General features: G+C 41.6%; 1 protein-coding gene across 2 annotated transcripts in view; it reads right to left on the bottom strand.

Annotated features, from left to right (window-relative positions):
* Nucleotides 1-22125, bottom strand: part of MED13 (mediator complex subunit 13) — an 86879-nt gene extending 64754 nt beyond the window's left edge. For both annotated transcript variants that reach the window (XM_075013444.1, XM_075013445.1), the window contains exons 1-3: nucleotides 20447-22125; nucleotides 17976-18210; nucleotides 875-1043 (exon numbers count right to left, since the gene is read on the bottom strand). In XM_075013444.1, coding sequence (XP_074869545.1) covers nucleotides 875-1043; nucleotides 17976-18210; nucleotides 20447-20512 — 470 coding nt within the window. In that variant the 5' untranslated portion in view covers nucleotides 20513-22125. The remainder of the gene's footprint in view (nucleotides 1-874; nucleotides 1044-17975; nucleotides 18211-20446) is intronic.
* Between the last annotated feature and the right edge of the window lie 1060 nt (nucleotides 22126-23185).

Genomic DNA, 23185 nt, shown 5'->3' with positions numbered 1-23185 from the left:
CAAAAGCATCCCGCGGGGGGCGGGGGGGGGGGGTGTCACAAAAAGGTTTCAGAAAAAGCCTAAAATTACAGAAGGAGAGTCAGAAGCTTACTTTCCACCCGTTTTAATACTACTGCTACATAACATTGACAGGGTCAAGCTGAGTTAGAACCATGCTGAAAAACTGCTCCAGCCGAAACCACTATTTTTTTATGTCCTCACCCAAGAAGTTCTCCACACCCTTCTAGTAGAATCTATTCCCAGACAGACAACCCCTTTTTCTGGCTAAAGGAGTGTTTGACGTTGTTCCTCCTTCAAATGCCTCAGGCTAGAGAGCCATGCCTGGCTTATCCTTTTCTTGGATACAGTCTTAAAAATGATCCCCAGGCCCAGAAGTTACTACTCAAGAGAAGGCAGCATCAGTATCGTCCTTGCCTCTGTAACAGGCACAAATGAATGGGACTAATTGGCAGCTCACCACCTCTTTTTTTTAATCCTTTCTGGAAGTTTCTGCTTCTTTATGTACTCTCTTCCCAATTGCCAAGAAATCCATTCATGTTGGGGAAAAGAAAAGCATTACAGGAAAAATCTCCTGCTGTTCTGGTGAGGGTAGAACAACCATCAAGCCATTGTCTTCTATTGAGAATCAACCCTACGATACCCAGTATTCAAGAACAGTAACACAGGCAGATTCTCTTGTAAGACAATCTTGATGAATGTGCAGAGGTAGGGTCCAAAAAACACACAAGATCCACGGTCCCACACCAAATTCAGACCACAAAGTATGAGATTGTGCCATTTAAATCATTTCCTTTTCAGCATGTAATTAATTAAAACCCACCACCATAAATAGCAAAGCAAGCAAGCAAAATAGGATTGAGATACTATTCCCTACCTTTTATTTATAGGTTTTTCATCTTTCTCATATGGCTTCACGAACCACTTTCCGATGCGCACAAAATTCCGGTTCATTAGACACCTCTCCAGCAGGTTGTGAACTGCTTTGAAAAGCAGAGTGCGACATTCATAAGACAGCCCATTCTCCCATATTCCATCTTCCTCATCTACAGAGCAAAGAAAAGAGGAAAGCCTTTATCAGTATATGTTTATTAAACTTTTAAAGACATCAATTCCGGCGATTCATTCATGGCATAAATGACATTCACAGCATAAATGACATATTAGTTTCCAGAATGTCGCAGTATTTTTTTTAAACAATCAAAGAAACATGAGCCTTAAAAAGTAGCTGACAACTGATCTATGAAGTAACATTTGCTGTATGTTTATTTGATAAGCATAGTCACTATCTTTTTTCCCCAGCGTAAACAAATTTAAAAAGCTATTTCTATATGCAAGAAAAATACTTAACACCACTATATTCTGAATTGTAACACCAGCTTGCAGGTTGGCTCAGACTTTTGGTAGCATGTGCTGTTTAATGAAAAGGCAGTTGAAAATTATGTTTATTATAAAATAAAAAATAGCCTTAACATTTAATCACCATGTTGTTCAATAATCTGACTACAAAAATTAAGAGCTGGAAAGAACAATAAGCTTCAGCAATCACAGCTTCTCTCTGTTATCTGTCTTCCCCTTCTTTAAACAGCAAGCCTTTAAGTCTAGGCTCACATCACAGCAAAGTAAAGAAATTTATTTGGGATGGACAAGTATTTACCATCTGGCCACAAGTCAGTCAGTCTTAAACAAAAAAAACCCAAGATATTTCTTGGGCAAAGTCTACTGTCAGACGTGCTTGGAAGCTGCAAGAATTCAAACAATTTCTAGCTCATGTAGCTGAAAAAAATAATTGTTCAGTCTTCAATTCTTCAAAATCTCTAAGCTCCCTCCTATCTTAATAAGTTGGTCTCCAGTGAATTCATATTTGTTCCTCTATCAGAAAAAGGAAAAACCTAACTTTACAGAAAAATCGAAAGGCAAAAAAAACTATGACTAATCTTAAGTTTAGTATGGTCACCGCTCATGCTAGCCCAAAATCAGCATATAAAAATATTCATTAACCCTAAAAGGTTTTGTATTGGTCTGAAGTTTCCACAGCCAGTGGGCCACAAGATACAGAGCCATAATTATCCCAATACATTTATTACAAGCATTTTCAGGTGGCCTTCACTGGCTCAGGACATGGATAAAAAGAAGCTGCATGCCGCATTTGAGGGTCCTAGCTGATCATTTAGGAGGAGGAGTTCTTGAACAAATGGACTCACAGACTGGCACACAGACTCTCACAATATATAGTACAAGGGTGTCCAATACATTTGCCACTCACTACATGTGGCAAATAAAACACTGCATTGTGGCAAATACGGAGGTAGCCACCACTCAGCTCCTCCTGAGAGCTATAGGGCAGCACACAGGGAGTGCCATCTGTCCGCTCTGTGCACATACCCCACCCCTTGGTGGGACAAGCATGTGGCAGCCCCAGCACTGGCTCTGGCAGGTCTGGCAAGTAGCAGGCATTAAATTAGAACATAGGCAGGATGGCTCTGAGGGAGGAGGAGGGCATTTATTTAGAGGTGAGGAGCTGGAGGTGCCTAGCTCTATGAAGTTTTGTATTATAACATGACAAACATGGAAAGACGACAACCACAAGTGTGGCAATCTTTGAATTCCTATTGGACACTATCGATACAGGAGATTAATTTTAAGTTAGCTACATTCAATCCGGACCTTGTTCTCTGAAACTCTGGAAGAGTAAAGAACATACTCTCTTCTCTCTTTTCTACATCCCCCATGACAGCTGCTGAAAACGAAATATATGGAGGACGCTGAAGCATGTCATTTCACACTACTTGGGGATTAATAGTGAACTAGGGACTGAGTCTCCTCTCGAAAGAGGCTACCTATCACCCTGCTCTAGGATCTCCCCAACTGATACAAGTAGAACTACTTTAAAATATTTCTGTTTGGTCATATGATAAAAGTATCTCAGGGTCAGGTGTATCAAAGACTCCTGAAAGATCTAGGAATATTCAATACCAACCATTAGATCAGTGTTAAGGTACCTAATAATGCCATGTGCTATTCAAGAGAGGGAGGGAGACTAAGAGTATGTCTGTACTTACCGAATTGAAGCATCAATCTCCTGGAGTTTGCTTTTGCACATCTGATAAAAATGTGTGAAATCGATCTCTCTTGGGTCCACAATCAACCCCCCCCCCCATTGCTGTTCTCATGAGGAGAAAGAGGTTGGCGGGAAAAATGCTTCCATCGACCTCCCTCAGTGAGGGCAGACCTTACAGTCTACTGCAGATATGCAATTCTAGTTACAGCAATTCTGAAGCTAGAATAGACATGTCTACAGTTGACTAATATAGACTGATTCTAAGCAAAAGCCACTGAAGCCCAGGAAGTAGAGTTAAGGTAGTTCTCCCTTACTCAACACTGTTTGAGCAATGCAGTCAAATAAGTCCCTGATAGAGCTCATGGGACTGTACCCTCCCCAACTATGTGGAAGACAGTTGAGGAGGATGAAAAGCTGTGAGGGGAAAACCACTTTAGACCTTGAATTCAATAGGATGAAGCCCCAATTTAGGTTTGGCTTAGGGAACCTAAGCTAGCTAAGCCCAAACTGTGCTCAACCAATTCATCTATCAGTAACAAGCCAATGAACTGCCATATAAATGTTCATTAGTCTCTATCCTTAGGATTTCTGCTGCCTTTAGTTAGGTACAACAGCCTTGTGGTGCTTTATGATGTATGTAAAAACACAAGTAGTCCTGTGGTACCTTAGAGAATAACTGATTCTTTGGAGCACAAGCTTTCGTAGCAAAGACCCACTTCATCAGATGCATGACAAAGTGGGCCTTTACCCACAAAAGCTTAAGCTCAAAGAAAAAAAATCTGTCTGTAACGTACCACAGGATTTCTCATTATTTTTGCAGATGCAGAGTAACTTGGCTACCCCTCTGGTATGATTTATGTGCCAGCAGAGTGCTTCACTGTTGCTGTGGGAGTTCATGTGGCAGAAAGGATAAACAAGCAACAATGGAATGAGAACAGATGTGAAAGTTCTGGTGTGCACTGAGCATATGTAAGAGCATGAACAAGATGGAGGCATTTTTCTGTTCCTTTATCTTCTCAACATACCTGACCCTGTGTATGTATGACACCTATCACAGTGGAGCCCTGATCCAATCACTATGGTTCCTGGTTGCTATGGTCATAAAAATAAGAAAAGTCTCAAAGCAATAATGAGAGCCAAAAAAGTACACTTTAAAAAAATTCCTCTTTCAGGCATTCAGTTTTAGAATGAATAGTGTAATCGTGATTATCTATGTAAGCCTCCTGAGTTACAAACATTTATAGGGCAGGAGCAGAAGGATCCCCAATTCCTCTGGTTCCAGCTGCACTCAAACCTCTCCTCAAATGGCAACTTGCTGCAATGACTCTTTTGATCAATACAGCCTGACCTAACACAGTCAGGGTTCAATGAACATATAGGAAGAGGAATGAAAGAATTGTGTTAGACACCACTTAGCACACCATGGGAATGGCTGTCAGAGCATGTTGTTTGAAAGACATTACTTTAACTCAATTTCTTAGTTCTTGTAGGTTTAAGTTTTAGTAACAGCTATTTAAAGAATTTCAAAACACTGGTACTTGCTTTCAAAGCCAACAACTAGAAAATACAGTAATCCACTACATAAACAAATTACAAGTAGTGCTCTGGAATAAAAGCACTGATGTTGTTGCTCTTTACAACTTTAACAACCATATGTTATGATGACATTTAAGCTAGAGGAGATTCTTGTTTTAATATGTTCAGAAGTAAGCAAACGCACTTGGGAATGAACACCTTATCTTACATTCAGCTTTGCAATTCAACACATGCTGATCAAGCTGCAGCAAACATGGGCAACAGAACAAAACAAACATTAACTACAAAGCTTAGTACTGGACTTTAACTGCACGATAAACTGTCCACCATTTCAAAGGTTAAATGGTTGATTTCTATGTAGCTTTTCAAAGGATCTCAAATTTACAAATAAAATCTTGGCCATCAATTAGTTTTATTTCACTTCTAAGAACAGGTATTTTCAGTTTACTTGCCAAATTTTGTTTCGGGGTAGTAGTCTATGGGTAGTGGAAAAGAAAAGGTACTGAAAGGAATCTTTGCAATGATTGGCCATTTGATATGCAGACCCTGTGTTACTGCAAAGTGTACACTAAAGGAAGGGAGCCTTTTCAAACCATTTCATTGTCGTACACATAGCCACTGGCTCTTATTTTCGTACACAGACACTAGAAAATGTTAATCCACCAAAATCATTGGTTTTAAAACTACAAATATATCCATAAGGAGTCTGTCAATATCAGAGTTTAGCATGCTATCAGGATTATATTAGCATTCATAACTAATCTAGTCTGCACTAACTCATTCTTGATAAGACCTTTGATCCTTAGGGCTACGACTAAAGAACAGACATGCATCGAGATTCAACCTCAAATGAATTGTAGTGCATACTAAAGCCATAAAAAGAATATTGTTATGAAAGTTTATAACAAGCTTATTGGAATAACAATAGCAAGATTTTAACATGCAATCATTTAAACAGTCCAAGGGTGACCATATTCTACTGGGAGGGCATCTAATGTCATCTACCACAATTTATAAAAAAAAAAAAAAAAAAATTAAAGACTTTCATTACAACAGATTGCAAGTTACAGGCGTTCTGAATCAGGCCAGGATTTATTTCAAGTATTCATTTCCTTTATCTCAAGTCTTTGGCTCCTGAGAGCCATTTTACATAAAGTGGTTATTTTATTATTACTGAATATTATATGTCATTTTAAGCCATGTTAAATAAGTCTATTCTATTAAGATAATCAAGATCATACTTAGTGGTGGTTATCAACTAATGAAAATAATTCTCCCAGATAGGAACAAACCTAGCAAATATGGATAATTCACACCCATCTATGTTCCAATACGGTACATGATAGTAACCTAGATTTTGAGTTTCAGAAATGAATGTCTGTGGGATACATACAAGCACTGATTACAACATGCAAGAATGAATATACTTTTAGGCCAGTTCACATACCAATATCCAAATGTTTGTTTTTAGAAAAGTGGTTTCTAAATTGTACCACAAATGTTCAGTCCCTCAGAAATAAGAATTCCAGTAATCTTAAAAAGACCTGGGATAAGTTTAATACAAGCCTTTCTAAATAAAAGGCACTGTGCAAAGTTTGGAGGGGGAGTACATGATCACCATATGTAAAATTTCACCTTTAAATAAACCCAAGAAGTTCAGCTAACAGTCTCGCTTGATGTACAGAACAATTTAAATACCATCCACCTTCTCCTATGCGCTAATTACCTGGAGAATACTTGGTAAAACTTGATGCTCTCTTTGGATGCGTTCTTCCCCAATGGGCATGCAATTCATTACCATAAATATGAATCTACACACATAGGGACCTCCCAGGGAAATCCTGAGACACCACCTCCAAGTCTGACTACACAGTAATAACCAAATACAAGAGGCATCCACCTTGCAAAATAAAGACAAATTTAGATTATTTTGAAGGCACAGGGAGAGCTTGAAAGGTTTAAATTCACAGCCTTGAAAAGTCCCTTACGTACTCAGTTTAATATTTGTAGAAATGAATGCAAAGGTGGACAAATTTCAGAATTAGCAGTCAATTTTCATTCTAGCTTCAACAGTGCCAGGATTGTTTTTAAACAGTTCTCAAGACAAGGCTATAACTCAGTTTACAACAGTGCACGTGCGCGCACTTGCACACACACTGTTGCTGTCTCTGGTGAAGCAAGTCAGGTCCCAATTTTCCTAGTTGAGACACATTCTGGAAGAGCTCTGCTTTGTACAAAGAAATTAACAATGTCCAGACAACAGCAGGTTGCAGTTCTAAAAATACCCCAAAGGCTACCCCCTTCTCCACAGCCCCATGCATCTTCATTAAGTTTTGAGTACTTAGGACATTTAATGTGCGATTAGACTGTGCTTAAAAAGAAGGGGGCCAAATCTACCTAAGACCTCTAGAAGCCATCACACAGGCAAAGAGCAGAAACTGGGAAGAAACATGCTAATACAGGCACAAGAAATTATTAACCCCATATATCTGGAACACTCAACTCAGATTCTGATGCTCTTCTCTGTAGACAGAGGAACTAATAAGCTGTTTTAAGTTTTGAGGATTTGTGTTTTATGAGGACACAAAGTTCTGTTCTGCCATGAAACAATTAAGTTTTTCAAATTAAAAGTAGTCAACACTGTACATTACTCACATTAACTCTTTTGAAACTCTAACCTAGTTGTTTGGACTGGCTGCTTTCCTTTTTTCAATTAGGCAAATCAGCTGGTGAAGAAAAACAAAGTTATTTCCTCTTTTCAATTCTACCAAAATATTAAGTGAGACATTCTCAGGTGCACACAGTTCAAAGTATTAATGACCTAGAAAAATGTTCCACAGGCCCCATTAAAAACATTTACATCTCTGCACCTGCAATCATCTTTGGAAACAAATAAACAAAACAAATGAAAAACAACAAAAAGTGATTCTATGAAAGAAGTGACCATTGTTGATAGAATAAGCACAAAAAAGTGAAGCACTAAGTAGCAGCTCCTGCCAGAACAGCAGCAATACTTGGGAAAGACTTTGCTTGAAGGAAAACCAGCATTAAATCTTTTACCATTATCAGCCAGCCCTAAAACGCAACTACATAAGTCTTAAAAAAAAAAAAACTAACATTCAAAGTTTATTTGCCCTCTGTTTTTTGAGCTTTTGTGGTATACACATCACAATTTCAACTTTTTTTAAGTAACCACAAGGACAAGGAAAAAAAACCTCTCTCTCCTTAAATGAAAGCTGAGACCATCACATCACCTGGAAATGTGACTGTGTGTCATAAAATATGAAGGCTGGCAATACTGCTTTAGTTGCTAGAATATTTTTAAACCTATCTTACTGTTCTAGTTACAGAACCATAGCATGAAGAAAAATACCTCTAACTCAAGACCAGCCAAACTGACATCCAGCAGACTACAGACAGAGGACATCGGTTTAAATATAATATTTTCCAAGATTCCAAATGAATGGGCTTTAGATAATCTCTCAGACAGTAAATGTCTAGAAAACATCTGTCTACTTGGGGTGAATGACTTCTACTTCCCCACAGAAAAAAAAGAGGGAAAAGGTTTTTATTAAAGGCATACTCAAGGTTTTTTTAATATATCTCACTGATGGGGTAATCAGTATATAGAAAAAAATTAATGCACATTTACAAATGCACTTGGGACACATATACACCAGCAAGTTCTTGTGGAAAAAAAATTTCGAAAGAAGGGGCTCTTCCAAAAGATCCCGCAGAACATCTACACACACAAAGTGTTCTTTCAAAAGAAAATCCAAAGAATTTGGCACTCCTTTCAAAAGCGCTCTTCCACTCTCATTTCAGGAAGAACGCCTTCTTTCAATAGAAAGTGTGTGTAGACACACGCTGGGGCCCTTCTTTCAAAAAAGAGGAGTCCTCATGGTGCCAAATTCCTGGCCCGTTCTTTGCAAAGAGTAGGGGCTGCACAGATGCACTCTACTGAAAGAGCAGATCAATCTTTCAATCCGCTTTTGTGTGGATGCGCTCTTTCTAAAGGATTTTTTTCAGATAATATCTTTCAGAAGAACTTCTTTCAAAGGATCTTTGCAGTACAGACGTAGCCTTGAAATTCATGGGGGGAGGGGGGAAAAGGAGCTTTAAATTCCAATTTCCACAAAGGAAAAATAGTTGTAAGTACAACTGCTCAAAAAACTCACAACCAATTGTTTCATACTGGTTGGTTTTCCAAGATGCTCTAGGTCTCAGAGCAACAGGGGCAGCCAAGTAACAGTACAGTCACATCAAATGCCCAAAATAAGCAACTGGGGAAAGGGAAGGAGTGTTTTTGTCCTCCAGTCTAGTTCAGTTAGTATAATCTCAGAAATTACTAATAACTTAAGGTTTAAAGTTATTTAACATGAAGAATTTAAGGGTTTAAAAAAAAAAAAAAGGAGAGGGTGAGGGAAAGGAGAGGGTTGTTTCTAAAAGAAACGTCGATATCCATTTAATCATATTAACAATATTCATCTGAAGCGTTGTGTGTACATGAATCTGGTACAGCATCAAGAACTATACTGTTGCAATACAGGCACTCAGTGTGGTGTAACAAAATGAGCAGAATTAGCAGTGGAGGTATGGTGTGCTAACTTAGTTTTGTAGCAATACAGAAAGTCAGTCCATTTTCATTATAGGTGCTCTAGGATCTACATGCTGCTGCTAAGTATGAAAGTATGGTTTCATTAATGCAAAAAACTTGCAGTAAATTTTGAAGAAATCTGTCATTAAGTTTCTGACAGATTCTCTCTCTCTCACATACGCACGCACACACAAATTGTTACTTGTCAGCATCCTTTTATTGTAAACCATTAATTCCTTAATGTATACTTACAGTAACACAAAACTCAGATATTCAATATGCTAGAAGTATACATTTTCAAGACTCCATCAGACTCCAAGAACTTTATTTCCTCCAGTACTGCAGAGCTTGCCTCTACTGAATGCACTGCTGTAGCACTTAGTGAAGATACAACAGGGTGAACCTCTCTAATTTGAAATTCTCGACCAGCAACATTTATAATCTGGCATGATTTTAGTTAGCTAGATGACCACTTGTGGACACGGCCAAGTTTCCCATGGTCCCATGAAGTTTATTTATAGCCACAAGCCCTGGCTCTCAGTGTTGTGTGCTGTTATTTAGCTCTAATTTACCCCTAAATGTTTTCTAAAAGCACAATAAGCAGTGGAAGTGTTGTCAATGTGCTAGACAATATCAACTTCCCGTGGTCCAAAAAATTCTCTTGTCCAGCACTGGTCAGGTCCAAAGGGTGCTAGATCAGAGAGGTTCAACCTGTCCTTAAGCCAACACAAGAATTTCTTCCATTGACATTAAAAACTCCACCACACTGAAAGGCAGTAGCTACAACAAAAGCCCTCCCATTGACATCATGCTGTCTACTGTGGAAGTTTGGTTGGTATCAGTTTGTTGCTAATCCTTATTTATAACAACATAAATTTGTAGAAACAGCATCAATAACCATAGTTGTGAACCAAGCTATTTCTGATCATATTCAACATTCAATAAACAATCAGACACATATTGGAAGAGAATACAAAGAGTGTTTTAAGCAATAGTAATCTGTGTATATCACAAATAAATTCACGCTGCTCTTTGGATGATCATTTTAACATCACTTTAATTATACTTCTCAGCAGGTGTATTGTGTTTTCTTTCTTGTATCAGTTTAAGCATCGATTTAAAAGCTCATCCTTCAGCTTACCTCTCCCCACCTCAGTAAACTCAACTTCCGTTAAAGAGCTTTCATTCAATAGCCCTGTCATATACCTACACTGTAGAAAAATCCAATTTTACATTAAATCAACCCACACGCCATACTGAAGCCTCAACTTTCTAGTGTTGGGGGGTTGGCGGAAGGAGAAGAGGAGGGATTGTCAGCGCATATACTATGAAATTTTAATAAGCATAGCAATATACAAATCAAGTCTTAAGTCAAGCACTACAACAAAAAGCCATATTCCAAATTTACATTAAAGGATTACATTCTGAAAGGACGGTCTGTAGCAAGGGAAGCAGCAGGAGCACCTATACCTCCTTCTGAAAGGTAAGGCCTGGGGTTGGGGGGGGGGGGGGGGGGAGAGCGGGGGGGGGGAGGTTTGCAGCTGGGGAGAGTTAAGCCTGATGGTGGGCTGGGGCCGTGGGTGGGGGTAGGAGGGTTAACCATGGAGTGAGTTAGGGCTGGGGGGGGGGGGGCGCAGAGTTGAGCCAGAGCCTGGCAGTGGCCAGGGCGGAAGACCAGGGCAGCGTGGGTTGAACAGGAGTCAGATGGCGGGGGTGGGGGTTGAACCAGGCCACCCGGGACAGCCAAATAAATGAGTTGCACTCTACTCGCATTAATGAGAGCTAAGCACAACTCAAAATTGCACATTTCAAGCCTTCACTGTTCATCATTCACTTATGAAAATGGTCTACATATGATGACACAAGTTTCACATGCAAGAACAAGTTCTAACTATGCCCAAATAGAGCAGACCCATTAAAAATGGAATACATTTAACACCACACTTTAATCCTATTTCTAGTTAACAAAAAAAAACAAAAACAAAAACAAAAACAAAAAAAGTACACTCATCCCTTGTTAAATGTGTACTTCATTTACAAGTACTCGCTTAAACAAGGGACACATTTACCAACCATAGTTCACTCTAGGAACGAACTTAACCCTGCTCATACGAGCCCTACCTCTCTCCCCACGACTCCAAACGCTCTAGTCCGCCACTCCACCAGCCCCACAGCCCCAACCTGCTGCAGCCTGACCCCCTGCTGACTCTGCAGCCCGACACCCCACTGCCGCCTGTACTCCCTGCAGCCCTACCCTGCAGCAGCCTGATGCCCTGCAGCCAGACCCCTCTGTCGCCTTACACCCCGCCCCCCCGCAGCACTAAACTACATGGTTCCCACAGCCTGAACACCCCCCTTCCCAACACCACCTGTACCACCTGGGGGCCCCGCAGCCCGACCCCCCTGCTGGCCCTGCAGCCCAACCCCAGGGCCACCTGTACCCATGCAACCAGACCCCCCCGCCCCCCTGCAGCCGCTTGTACACCCCCCCACGACCAGACCCCCCGCAGCCCCTCAGCACAATACCCCTGCCAGCCCCACCGCCAGACCCTGCTGCCGCTTGTACTCCCTGCAGCCGCCTCTAACCGCCCCCCCCCACCTGCAGCCAGACCACTCTGTGGCCACCTGTACCCCCAGTGGCCAGACCCCCCCACCTGTAACCCCCGTAGCCAGACCCCGCCTGCAGCCCTGCAGACTGATGCCCCAACACCTGTATCCCCTACAGCCTGACCCTCCCCCCCCCACCTGTAACCCCTGCAGCCCCAAGGCCAGACCCCTGTGTGCCGCAAACTGCAGCAGCCTAAACCCTCCCCAACCCACCACCAGATTTTAACCCTCCCTCCTGCTCACAGCCCCAAACTACCCCCAGCCTTTAACTCTCCCCAACCCAAGGTTCAATCACCTTTCAAAAGCAGCACCACCTGCTGCCACTCCTTCCCAGAGCTGGGAGCCCTAGGAACCTATCAGAGACTTTTACATGTAATTTAATAGGAATTTAGTGTCCCTGTTATGAGTTTCTGCCTACGAACCAACTGCGCTCGTAAAAGCGAGGGATGAGTGTACTTGTGTTCCACAAAACAGCCTCTCAGCATCCACATTGTTTGAACAGTTTCCTTCCCTGAGAACCAGTTCAGATATTAGCTACAGCCCAAGATCACACCATACCTACTGTCACTATATTTGCAAAAAGACACAAAATAACCTCTTCTTTAGAGAGGTTAAACCTTTGACAAAAAAAGTCTGTCTAGCATATCCAGTGATTTATCTTCCCTACCCGTCATCCCAGAGGAAACTCATTTTAAAGAGTATTTGCTCATAGGAATTTTAAGATTGCTTCAGTCCTTTAACATTTTCATGAAGATCAAGTTTAGCTTGTCAAGCCAGACATGGCATCATGGTGTTTTGACAATGTGCAGAACCTGCATATGCCACAATGAAGAGAAAATTGCAAGCAAGTTAAAATATGAACTGGTACATTTAGCCACATTTAACTTAAAAATAATATTTTTTAAGTTTGGAGAACAATTATGCACACAGCTACACTGAAAGAGTTTTGACATACATCCCCTTCAGTGATCAATGATCAGTAAATTTCTTAAGGCACATTCCACAAATGATGTTCAGTCTGAAAAAAGGGTATCACCACATGAATCTGAAGTCCACATTTAAAATGCAGTAGCAATTTTCACTTTGCTTCACAGATGTGAGGAAACAGACATATTATTGCCAGCACAGTGAAGAGCTGGAAGATTTAAAATCAAGAGTACCTTCTAGCTACTATGCACATCACGTAGCAAGATACAAATCAAAAATAAAGAAGCTCTGTAAAGAGACCGTACAAACAGCACTGAACAATACTTACTAGCACAGTTTTCTGGAATGCACATGCCTCCACATAGGGAGCACCAGAATGCCTAAGAATATGCTGTGCAGTGAACTTTAAATCTACAGAAGGTCTACAGCAGGCAAAGGAAGAGAATTATTTCTATACATTTTAACACACAGACACATCAGAAACTACAGCAGACAACTAACCCAGGTTCACTATATGGACATCTGGGTGCTAAGTTTTGTAGTGTGACATATATCAAAACGGAAGAGTATACATTAACAGCAAGCCCTGCCAACTAAGTGAGTAAGCCATTAATGAAGTAGTTCTCCAGCTATTTTGTGGACTACTTCTAGCAGCTTAAAGAACAGTAGTTGATCACATGATGTCGGCTCTTACACTGTTTTCTATTAGATGTTAAAGATGCCTTAGTATTTAATTGGTCCACATGATTTGGAAAGGGGGTGGGGAGAAGAGATTGATTACAACATTGTCCCCCCATTATGAAAATTTCAGACTCCCTGCACTATGTACTTCCCTGACCACCATGCAGCAGTATCTGTTGCCATTTGGAATCCATGAGCGCCCAAGATTGCTTGCCATTTTTAAAACAGGTGACAAACAAATATGCACCCTGCACACATTTCCGAAAAAGCTTTTGGCTATCAACCATTATTTTGTCTTCTTATAGCTTGCATGTTCCTTTACACCTAACGCAGAGCCAAGACCAAATTACTCTCCCAACAAAGCATGTAGGGAGCTGGCCAAACCAATAAGGGAGTCTAACAGAATGGGTGAAATTAAACAAACAGGACCAAAAGTAGTGAAGTACACACAAGTGAAAAAGAAGATTGTTAAAAGCTAAGAAAAGATGAACCAAGGGAGGGAAGGGGAAAGAATTCCACATTTTACAGCTCATCGCATTAAAGGTGTAACTTGGTGGCCAAAGGCACAATGGTGGAATCCTTAAGATGTGAGTGGAAGCCGAAATGCAGCTACTGCTTAAGAATATAGTTTTGGAGTACAGTAGGAACCTATGCAAATATTTAAAGACACTACCAACTTCAACCCCCACGTTTATATAGTTAGACACTGAACAGAGAAGGCACACCACAACTACGGCTGCTCATTGCAGCAAAATACTATGCTGCAACATTCTGAACAAGTATATATCATGCAAGTGTCCTACTTTACACTTTTCTAGCAGGGATTTACTATGATTGTGCCTTATTGTTGCTACAAGATATTACCTTTGCAAAGCTGCCATTGGATAAAATAATGCCTGATATACAGAGAACATTGAAGAGTTTTCCTGAATGGCACTCTCAGAAAAGGTGCAATGGAAAGACATGAAGAGTCACTACCTTTGACTAAATCCTCTCAAAAGCTATGGCAACAGGATGGGGGTGGGGGTGTAGAACTCCTCAAATCACCAACCTCTACCAGCAAGGATCCAAATTTATATCCAAGGCTTGATGTGGACAGTTCAGATACAACCCCCTAAGAAAAAACAAATTTCAAACATTCTGCCAGAATATTAACTTCCAAAAGGCAAGAGAAATACAAAGAACCCTAAAGAATGTCACGTGTCACATCCCTCAGCAGGTTGCTCATTCCCAAGAGAAAACTTTCAAGACACATGCAATGTCAAGCTACAACTCATGGCAAATCAAAAGTTGTCAAAAAGTCTCAGCTCACAAACAATTTATGGCCTCCTAACACATTTTCAGCTCCAACAGGAGGCCAAAATCTGTACGTTACTGTACCCAAGCATAACTGGAACAGAATAACTACTGCCCTCTCAAATCACTTCTCCTAGAAAAAGATTTTCACTAGGCAATTAAGTGGCACACACTTTAGCATCCTGATAATGTTTTTAAAAACAAGTTCCCAATACTGTCTGAAGAACGGTCAACACCCTAAGCTTGCTCAGCAATAGTTTTAATAACACCTGGTAATGCATTATAGCCGCACTCAGTTTTCACTAAACAATATAAAGAGGATCAGAACAGAAAAAACCAGCCCTCACCCTGGAAACAATTTATCCTTTTCCATGAGGAGTGCAATAAAGGATAAAGCAGAATGGAACCATAAAGATTATCCACCAACCAAGAATTCATTGCTATGTCTGTGGATGAGGCCAAGTAATAACTGAATCCAAGCAATATAACTCACCTATGCACTCAAATTTTTTGTACAGAAAATGAATGGGCTTCAGGCAACTTCCTCCCCTGCCTCTCTCCCAATCTAGCTGCTTCATTTCATATAGATCATTTATGTAATTAATGCTGGTTATACAGCTCCAAGCAGGCTAGAACATTTTAAAAGATGATAATGGTTTTTGCTGGTGCTCCCCCGCTCCAAAAAAACATCCTTGATGGAATCAGAGGTCAGGCATCTTTAACCACCAGGAAAATCAAAAAAAAGTCATGAGCTGTTGGAATCTGCATGGAAACTCTTGCACTGAAACTGGCGTAGAATAGAATCTATATTGAAATGCAGACATCAATGGTCAAACACCTCAAACACAAACCAATATCCAAAACAGCTCCAAAGATACAGTTGAGCAAGCAAGCAATTCTACATAAGTATTCCACTAGTTCTAAGTAAGGCAATTCAGGAGTTCATCACTTCCCAGACGACACAGGTCAGATCATCTCCATTGAAGCCCCAAAGATAGTCTCCGAGGGCCTCAGAGACTAGCTCAAAGAATTCAGCTGAAAAATATCCCTAAAGCCCCTAGAGGTCAGTGGTATATTTAACAAAGTTTCTCCTGATTATTACTTTAAAAAGTTACCTAATTAGTGATTTTTAAAAGTGCTAAATGTTGCCCAAATAAAATTTATCACACTAAATACGCTGGACAAACTCAGAAACGTCATCTCAGTCCTATGTGAGCCTGGGATTTAATTTCATGCTCGTGAGCTATTTAAAAAAATATTTAATATTTTTGTCTCACGCTATGCCTTAGAAGACAACATACCAAAAGTCTTACACAGAAACTTATATACAAGTGTTGGTCTTTACTCAGGAGCAGACCAGGACAAGAACACATGGAATCTAAGTTTACATCTAGTTAAAAAGGGACAAAGGATGGTCCCTGCACATCAGGACAGAGAACAATCATATGGCAAACTAAGGAAACTGTAACATGACTATTCCATAAGAAATTTTAAAAATGTTTCCATTATCAGGGTTGCTAGTAGTAATAGTACTACTAGTAACAGCACCATTCCAATTCCTGCTAACTCAAATACATTACTGGAATCTTTTCCAGTACACAACATATTTCCATTGCATAAAACATGATGCTTCTTCCTATAAAGACTGTACATATGGAAATTTTACAGATTACAAGACTATTTTAAAGAAAATTGCTCAGCAACACTTCAACTTCATATATGCTTTTTGACAGGTCTACAATTACACAGACACTATTAATGTATTCTGGTTCTCACAAGCACCATTTATTCATCTGATCGAAAATGTTTCCCTGGAAAGAACAAGTACCCACAGACTTCCATTTTCATCAACAGTACTGCATATGAAAACTAGACTTATTTTTACAATTCTGCAATATGAATGGTGTTCATTATTCTAAACTTTAAATACGTGACTTCTTAATATTACCATATAAAAATATGTATCTATAAGCCTACTAGGGAGATTCTATACAAAAGGTAGTGGTTAAAATTTAGCTTTCCAAACAAAACAGGAAATAATTATCTGTCAACAAGACTATATTTAAAACATTTCAAAAGAAAACTTACTTTTCTAAGCTAAATATTTTTTAAATAAAATGTCTGAAGTTAGGCACTTAAAAAAAAGTCTGTATTTAGACACCCAAGTAAGAATAGTCTGACTTTTAAAAGTGGTATGCTCTCACCAACTTCAATGATGACAATGTACTTTAAACAGGCATTCAGCACTTCTAAAGAAAACCAGAGACTTAATACACAAGATTCACAACACCCAACTCCCTAATATGCCTTACGAGTTAGGCACCTTTATTTTGAAAGCTTTGACTATGTCTATAATTCCAGACACAACAACTTCACCTGGATCCTTATCTCTCCCCCAGAACACACACCCTTAAAAAAAGCAGGGAGATTTAAGGTCAATTCTGATCACCTACAAATGAGGTTACATCAAAACTCTTCAAAAATATCATCCCACACCTGAGACACTGTCACAGACTCCTGCATTTTTGTTTCAGAGACAAAATTCTGTCCAAATTTTAGACTTACTGTTTCAAAGAGCATAGGATATTACAAATAAATTAAAGGAGCAAAAAAAGTTTCTCCTTGAAAAACTGCCACCCCACACACAGGCTATGTCTACACAAGCCCAAAACTTCAAAATGGCCATGCAAATGGCCATTTCAAAGTTTACTAATGAAGCGCTGAAATCCATATTCAGAGCCTCATTAGAATGCCGGCAGCCGTGGCACTTCGAAATTGATGCAGCTCCTTTTCGAAAGGACCCCGGCAACTTTGAAATCCCCTTATTCCTAACAGCAGATAGGAATAAGGGGATTTCAAAGTTGCCGGGGTCCTTTCAAAAAGAACCCCATCTGAACAAGTCGCACAGCTGCGAGCCGCGTCAATTTCAAAGTGCCGCAGCTGCCTGCACTCTAATGAGGTGCTGAATATGTATTTCAATGCTTCATTAGTAAACTTCGAAGAGGCCACTTTGAAGTTTTGCGCTAGTGCAGACACAGCCACAGTTGTATCAGTACTAACTCAAGGCAGAAGTTCGGTTTTGAGATGTCACCACCACAGTATTTGGCTTTCTAGGAACATCATAAATGCAAAGTGGTTGAAGGTGTATGACATATTACGCTATAGGAAATAAAACATTTGTCATCATCCACTGTAGTGTTTGTGATGTTGGAACATATTAAGTATGTTGTTGACTGAATGAGTAGATATTTTGTTGAGTTCATTCTGTTTTACCTGAGAGGTCATGATGAATAAGATCAGTAAAGTTGGGATCATCGCCCCACCAAAATATCCACAGCTCTCTGCGTCCAGGTCTCTGATCACGCCGCCAAACACTCAGTACATCAGCCTTCAGACAGCGACTGAAACTGCTCAAAATGGGATCCTCTTCCGTAACCGGAAAGAGAATTGGGGCAGATGTTGGACCCTGCCATACATATCGTTTCCATTTAATCCCAGTTAAGTCAGCCTGCAAAACAAACAAAAAAAAAAAAAAAAAGGTGAAAAACATTTGAGGGGGGAAAAACCAAGGTTTACTAAACCTAGAAGTTACTTTCAGTTCACTAGGAGCAAGTTACAGATAGGACTCTTGGCAAAAAGCCACCAGCCATAAGACCCTAGTTCTGTGATTTATAAAAGACACAAAATAATCCATGATCCTATGTTTTAAACAAAATCTTACAAAAATATTCTAAAATGTGCTGTGCTGAATGTAAAGGTGAAGACAGCTTATATATTAAAGTATGAGCTGCACCTTGCCTAACGTCAATCAACCTCTCTTTAAATAAATTGCTGTAATTATTAATACTAGAAACAAAGTTGCAATAAAAGCGTTTGTCTACCTAGAAGATACATGAAGACAAGCTCTGGGTAGCTCAACATTTCATCTCTTTCACCAACAGAAGCTGGTCCAGTAAAACTTCACCCACCTGGTCTCTCCAAATTGTTAAATTCAGCAAAACTTGATTAAAAATTAGAGTGAACAGCAACTATTAGCAAAATAGTTTTCAAACTACTGTAACTGAATAGTTATAGACTAATCATGTATCCCAGCAAATGTTATTCTCTTTAGCCTTGATCCTACACATGCATGTTCCTTCTGTGCATTTTAAAATTACGTGACGCTTTCAGGCAGTGACCACCATTAACTTCCAGTCCTCTGAAAGATCTTTTGGTAAAAACTGAATTCCCCATATTACAGAAAGTGAATACTTCTAAAACGAGGAATATATCAAAAAGTTGTGACTTCCATGCATCCACTCTACCCTATGCCATCTTATTCAGCTCCTTTTCCCACATCCACAATTAAATCCCAAATTATTTTTTCTGTAAAGACTGCATTTAACAAATCTGAAATTGAAGATACTATCCTGTTAGGTCACAATAATTTGTCTTGCTCTGTATCCTCCTATTCCCACATGTACTTTCTCTCTATTATTAAACTACTGTTTACAAAGCAAAAATTACCAAAGAGCTCAAGTTTGAACACTGACCACTTGTTAAACAGACCAATGACCTCAAGATACATGGTAGGAGGTGCCAAATGGATTCAGTCTCATAAAGGAACATATACAAGTGGTTTCTAGCACTTACTAATACCATCCCCACTTCTCCCACAAGGTTCTAACCTCCTGTCCTCCCTCCCCCCACCCCAGTTATGACAACAATTTGCACTGTTTATCTAATAGGAGAGCCTCCCCCACCATAGTAGGAAAATGAGGTTGTAGACTCAGGGTTGTTAGAAATCTGCAACAGTTGGTACTTCTGAAAGACTTTAAAAATGTTGCTCGTATGGAGCTGCAGGCCTAATGCAGCCTTCATACTGGTATCCCGCAAACATACACAAGCTGTCCAGATTCCCCTCCCACAAAACATACACCAGCAAGAACACTCAGATGTAGGTTTTACTTACAACAGCCTCCATAATAATAAATACAAGTCAGCCTGATCTGAATTAATTTGTGTTAAAAGGAAAATGAGACATGTCAGCAATCCTCATAGCCACAACAAAGTGAACCATTGCCCAATCCAAATCAAACTGGCTCTAGGAGCTGTCAAAGTGAAGATTAACAGGTCCACAACAAAAAAAATAAAATAAAAGATGTGAAATGGTGCATAAGGATAGAATGGCATGTACCTTTTCTAAAAATGAACATAATCACCAAAGCCATTTTTACAGGAAAAAAATGGCAAACAAAAGAAAGTACTAACAAGCAAGGAAAAAATTAAGGATTTAACTGGGATTTTTCTGGAGCATTACTACGCGGGTGAAGGAGCATAAAAAAGTTTGCCAGACAAAGGGGAGTAGTGGAGCTACATACCTGCTGTCAGAACTAAAATAAAAATATGAAAAGATATAGCTAAAAAGATTAATAGAAAGAAGAAAAAAGTTCAGGGACAAGGGATCAGAATTGGGTAATATTGGCCAAAAACAATAGAGAGAAGGACAGTATTATACAGGCAACAGTGGGGGGGGGGGGGGTGTAGGTAGAAAAAAAAAACAACAGAGGGACATAGGAAAGCTAGCTGGTTCCAGGCAGGGCCTACTCTGAGGACTCATCCAAGAGAAGCTATGCTAAAAATGGCTGCTTTGCTTCCACTACCCCTTCTACCCCCCGCCATGCCTCCACCCCTCCCCCGCCAAAAAAAAAAAAAACACCTCCTTCCCTCTGTGTATAGTGTGTCTGCAGCTGGTGGACACTTACCAGACAGAATAGGTTGGAATGGCAATCCTCCAGGCTGGCCCCGTTCGGCACGAAGCAGGAACTCATCCTCACAGCCACAACCCACACGCCATTATCCCACAGCCTCCGACAAGAAAGAAAGAGACAGAGAGAGAGAGACAGACTGAGAGGGGAGGGAGAGACACAGAAGGGAAAGGGGGAAGGTTACACACACGCACAAATAATACTATTAAAATAAGGGATTTTTTATACACACACACACACACACACACACACACAGAATAGTGGCAGGTTAAATACGCAGGAGGGGAGCAGTGAAAGGTGAGTAAGGGTCAGACCCTTTCCTCCTCTTTTGCCAAAGCGGGGGGGTGGGGGGAAGACAACAACCAGGAAGGGGGAGAAAAGAAGGAAAGGGTCAATAATCCAACGATGGGAGATTAAGAGATACAATCCTCCCCGCTTCTCTTGTTTACTCAGTCGAAGACCAAGGGAGAAGACTAGGGTAATTGATCCAACAAGGAAGAGAAGTGGGGTAATTAATCCAATTGGGCAGGAGGTAAAATGGGTTCACGACCCCTTCCTCTTATCTCAATCGCCAAACGAGGGGAGTTGAGGAATAAATAATCCAACAGGGGCAATTAATCCAGCAACCTCCCTGCTCTTCCTCTTGTTTTCTAAATCTCCAGATGAGAGGGGCAAATAGTAGAATGTCTAGGGAAGAGCAGATGAGAATCGACAGAGTCCGTCGGGAAGAGGAGAAAGTGGGGGTGTCAGATTCTTCTCCCCCTCAAGATATATTCCAAATAAATTAAAGATTAGGCCAGGCAAAAACTTCAACTTTCAGAAATCAAATGTCTTAAGATTTCCCACGGGTGGGGTAAAAATTTTCCTGGGGCACACCCCAAATCCGTAGAGGGGTCTTCTAGCGGACCCCGAAAACCGCTCAGCAGCAGTCCAGCGAGGTACGTCTTCGTGCGCAGATAACCCCCTCCCCCCCAAAAAAAATCCTCTTATCTGAAGGTTGAAAGAAGCCGAGGCGTCTCCGTTGCGCGGGCAGATTCTTCGCTGGGGGCGGAGGAGACTCTGGGGCTGAGCCCCAGCCTCCTGAGAGCTGGGGAGTCCCACAGAATCTCTCGTCAGCAGGGGCCTACCCCCAAGTTGAGCTGAACCCCCTGAATCTCCTCGGAAGGAGGGACTCTCCGACCCCCACCAACGTGCCGAGGGGGAGGGGTCCCCTCCGCCGGCGCGAACCCAGCAAGGCTTCCGTGGGAGAGGTCTCTCGTGACGGGGGCTGAACCCCGCGATCTCCGGGCGGGGAGGCACCGCAGGGTCTCTTCGGGGGAGGGCCCTCCCAAGGGCGGGGGGGAGCGAACCGCCTCAACGGCAGCGCCGAACCCCCAGATCTCCCGCACTGGGGGCCGCACCCCGGCTTCTCCTCAGCTGAGGGGGCAACGCCACACGCTCCAGCCCCGCCGTCGCCGAGACAGAGGGACGCGGCGGCCGCAGTCGGTGTTCCGAAGCCCCTGCCGACGGGCCTCCTCTCAGCGGTGCCTCTGTCGGCGGCTGCCCGGCCGCGGCATCCTGAGTGCCCGGCTCCCGTCAGCAAGTCGCCCCCATGTCGCAGGTCGGCCGGGAGGAGGATTCTCCTCCCGTCTAAATTCCGAGCCCCTTTTTCTTTAATGGCGGCCACAGGGACAAGAGTCTGGGTCCCCCCCCTTCCTCGCCCTGATTGGTTGCCGCTGTGCCACGTGACCTTGAGCAGCGATGGCCGCCCTCGGGTTTCAGAAAAGGCGGCCGCAATAGCGCAGCCAGGCCAGCAGGGGCTCTGACGGCGCCCGGGAGCTGGGACAGCGCGGCTCGCTGCTCGTTGAGAGAGTGCCATCTAGTGGGGCTCCCTGGGGTGGCGCACTAAGGTGAGTTGCGCTTTGGAAATGAGTTTAAACGTAGATGAACAATAGGAAGTCCTATGGCACCTTATAGACTAACAGATATAACAGTCTATAAGGTGCCACAGGACTTCTTATTGTTTTTGAAGATACAGGCTAACACGGCTACCTCTCTGATACTTGTAAACATAGCAGCTCATTTTACCTCCAGGCCTCAGGTTTGATAAAAGATTTAAATTCTCTGTCCCTAACTCCTAGCCTACTGGCCTTTGACTCCCCCCTCAAAGAGCTCTCCAGCAGAAGTAAGCCATAGCTGCAGCCCCCAGCCCTTGAGCAGAAACCAGCAGGGTTCCAATTCTCACCTCAGGTCCATACCTCAAGTAATTAGCAACATAGTCACCTGAAGGACCTGCCTGTAATGTAGAGATGTCCCCCAACTCCCAGCCTAAAGAACTCCTCCTGACCAGTGACAAGAAGGGCTGAAGTCTTTTCCAAATATTTACACAGGCTGATAGATGTCAAAGCACAAGAGGAAACTGGTACTCTGCACTTACAGAGTAGGTTTTGCGTCTTAAGCATTCTTAGGAAAGATAGGTGAGATGATGAAAAAGTGGTTACTTGCTCTTCTGATGGTTATTCTTCAAGATGTGTTGCTCATATCTATTCAAGTTAGGCAGGTGTCCTATTTACACAAGAAAGAGCTAGGGAGACATGGAATAGCAACAAGTACTCAGCCACAGTTCCAACAGCTTGCACAAGTGGTAAGAAGGAAGTGAGGGGCAGTGGGGTCATCAATAAGTCTTTGCAGTGGCCCCACTTCAAGGGGCTCCACAGCCCACCCAATGGGTAGCAGCTAGGATAAAACCTTCCCACA

The sequence above is a fragment of the Carettochelys insculpta genome, chromosome 19 (assembly GCF_033958435.1).
Source record: "Carettochelys insculpta isolate YL-2023 chromosome 19, ASM3395843v1, whole genome shotgun sequence".
Classification (NCBI taxonomy): Eukaryota; Metazoa; Chordata; order Testudines; family Carettochelyidae; genus Carettochelys; species Carettochelys insculpta.
Note: the sequence above shows the minus strand (reverse complement) of the source record. Positions and strands in the feature narration are given on the sequence as shown.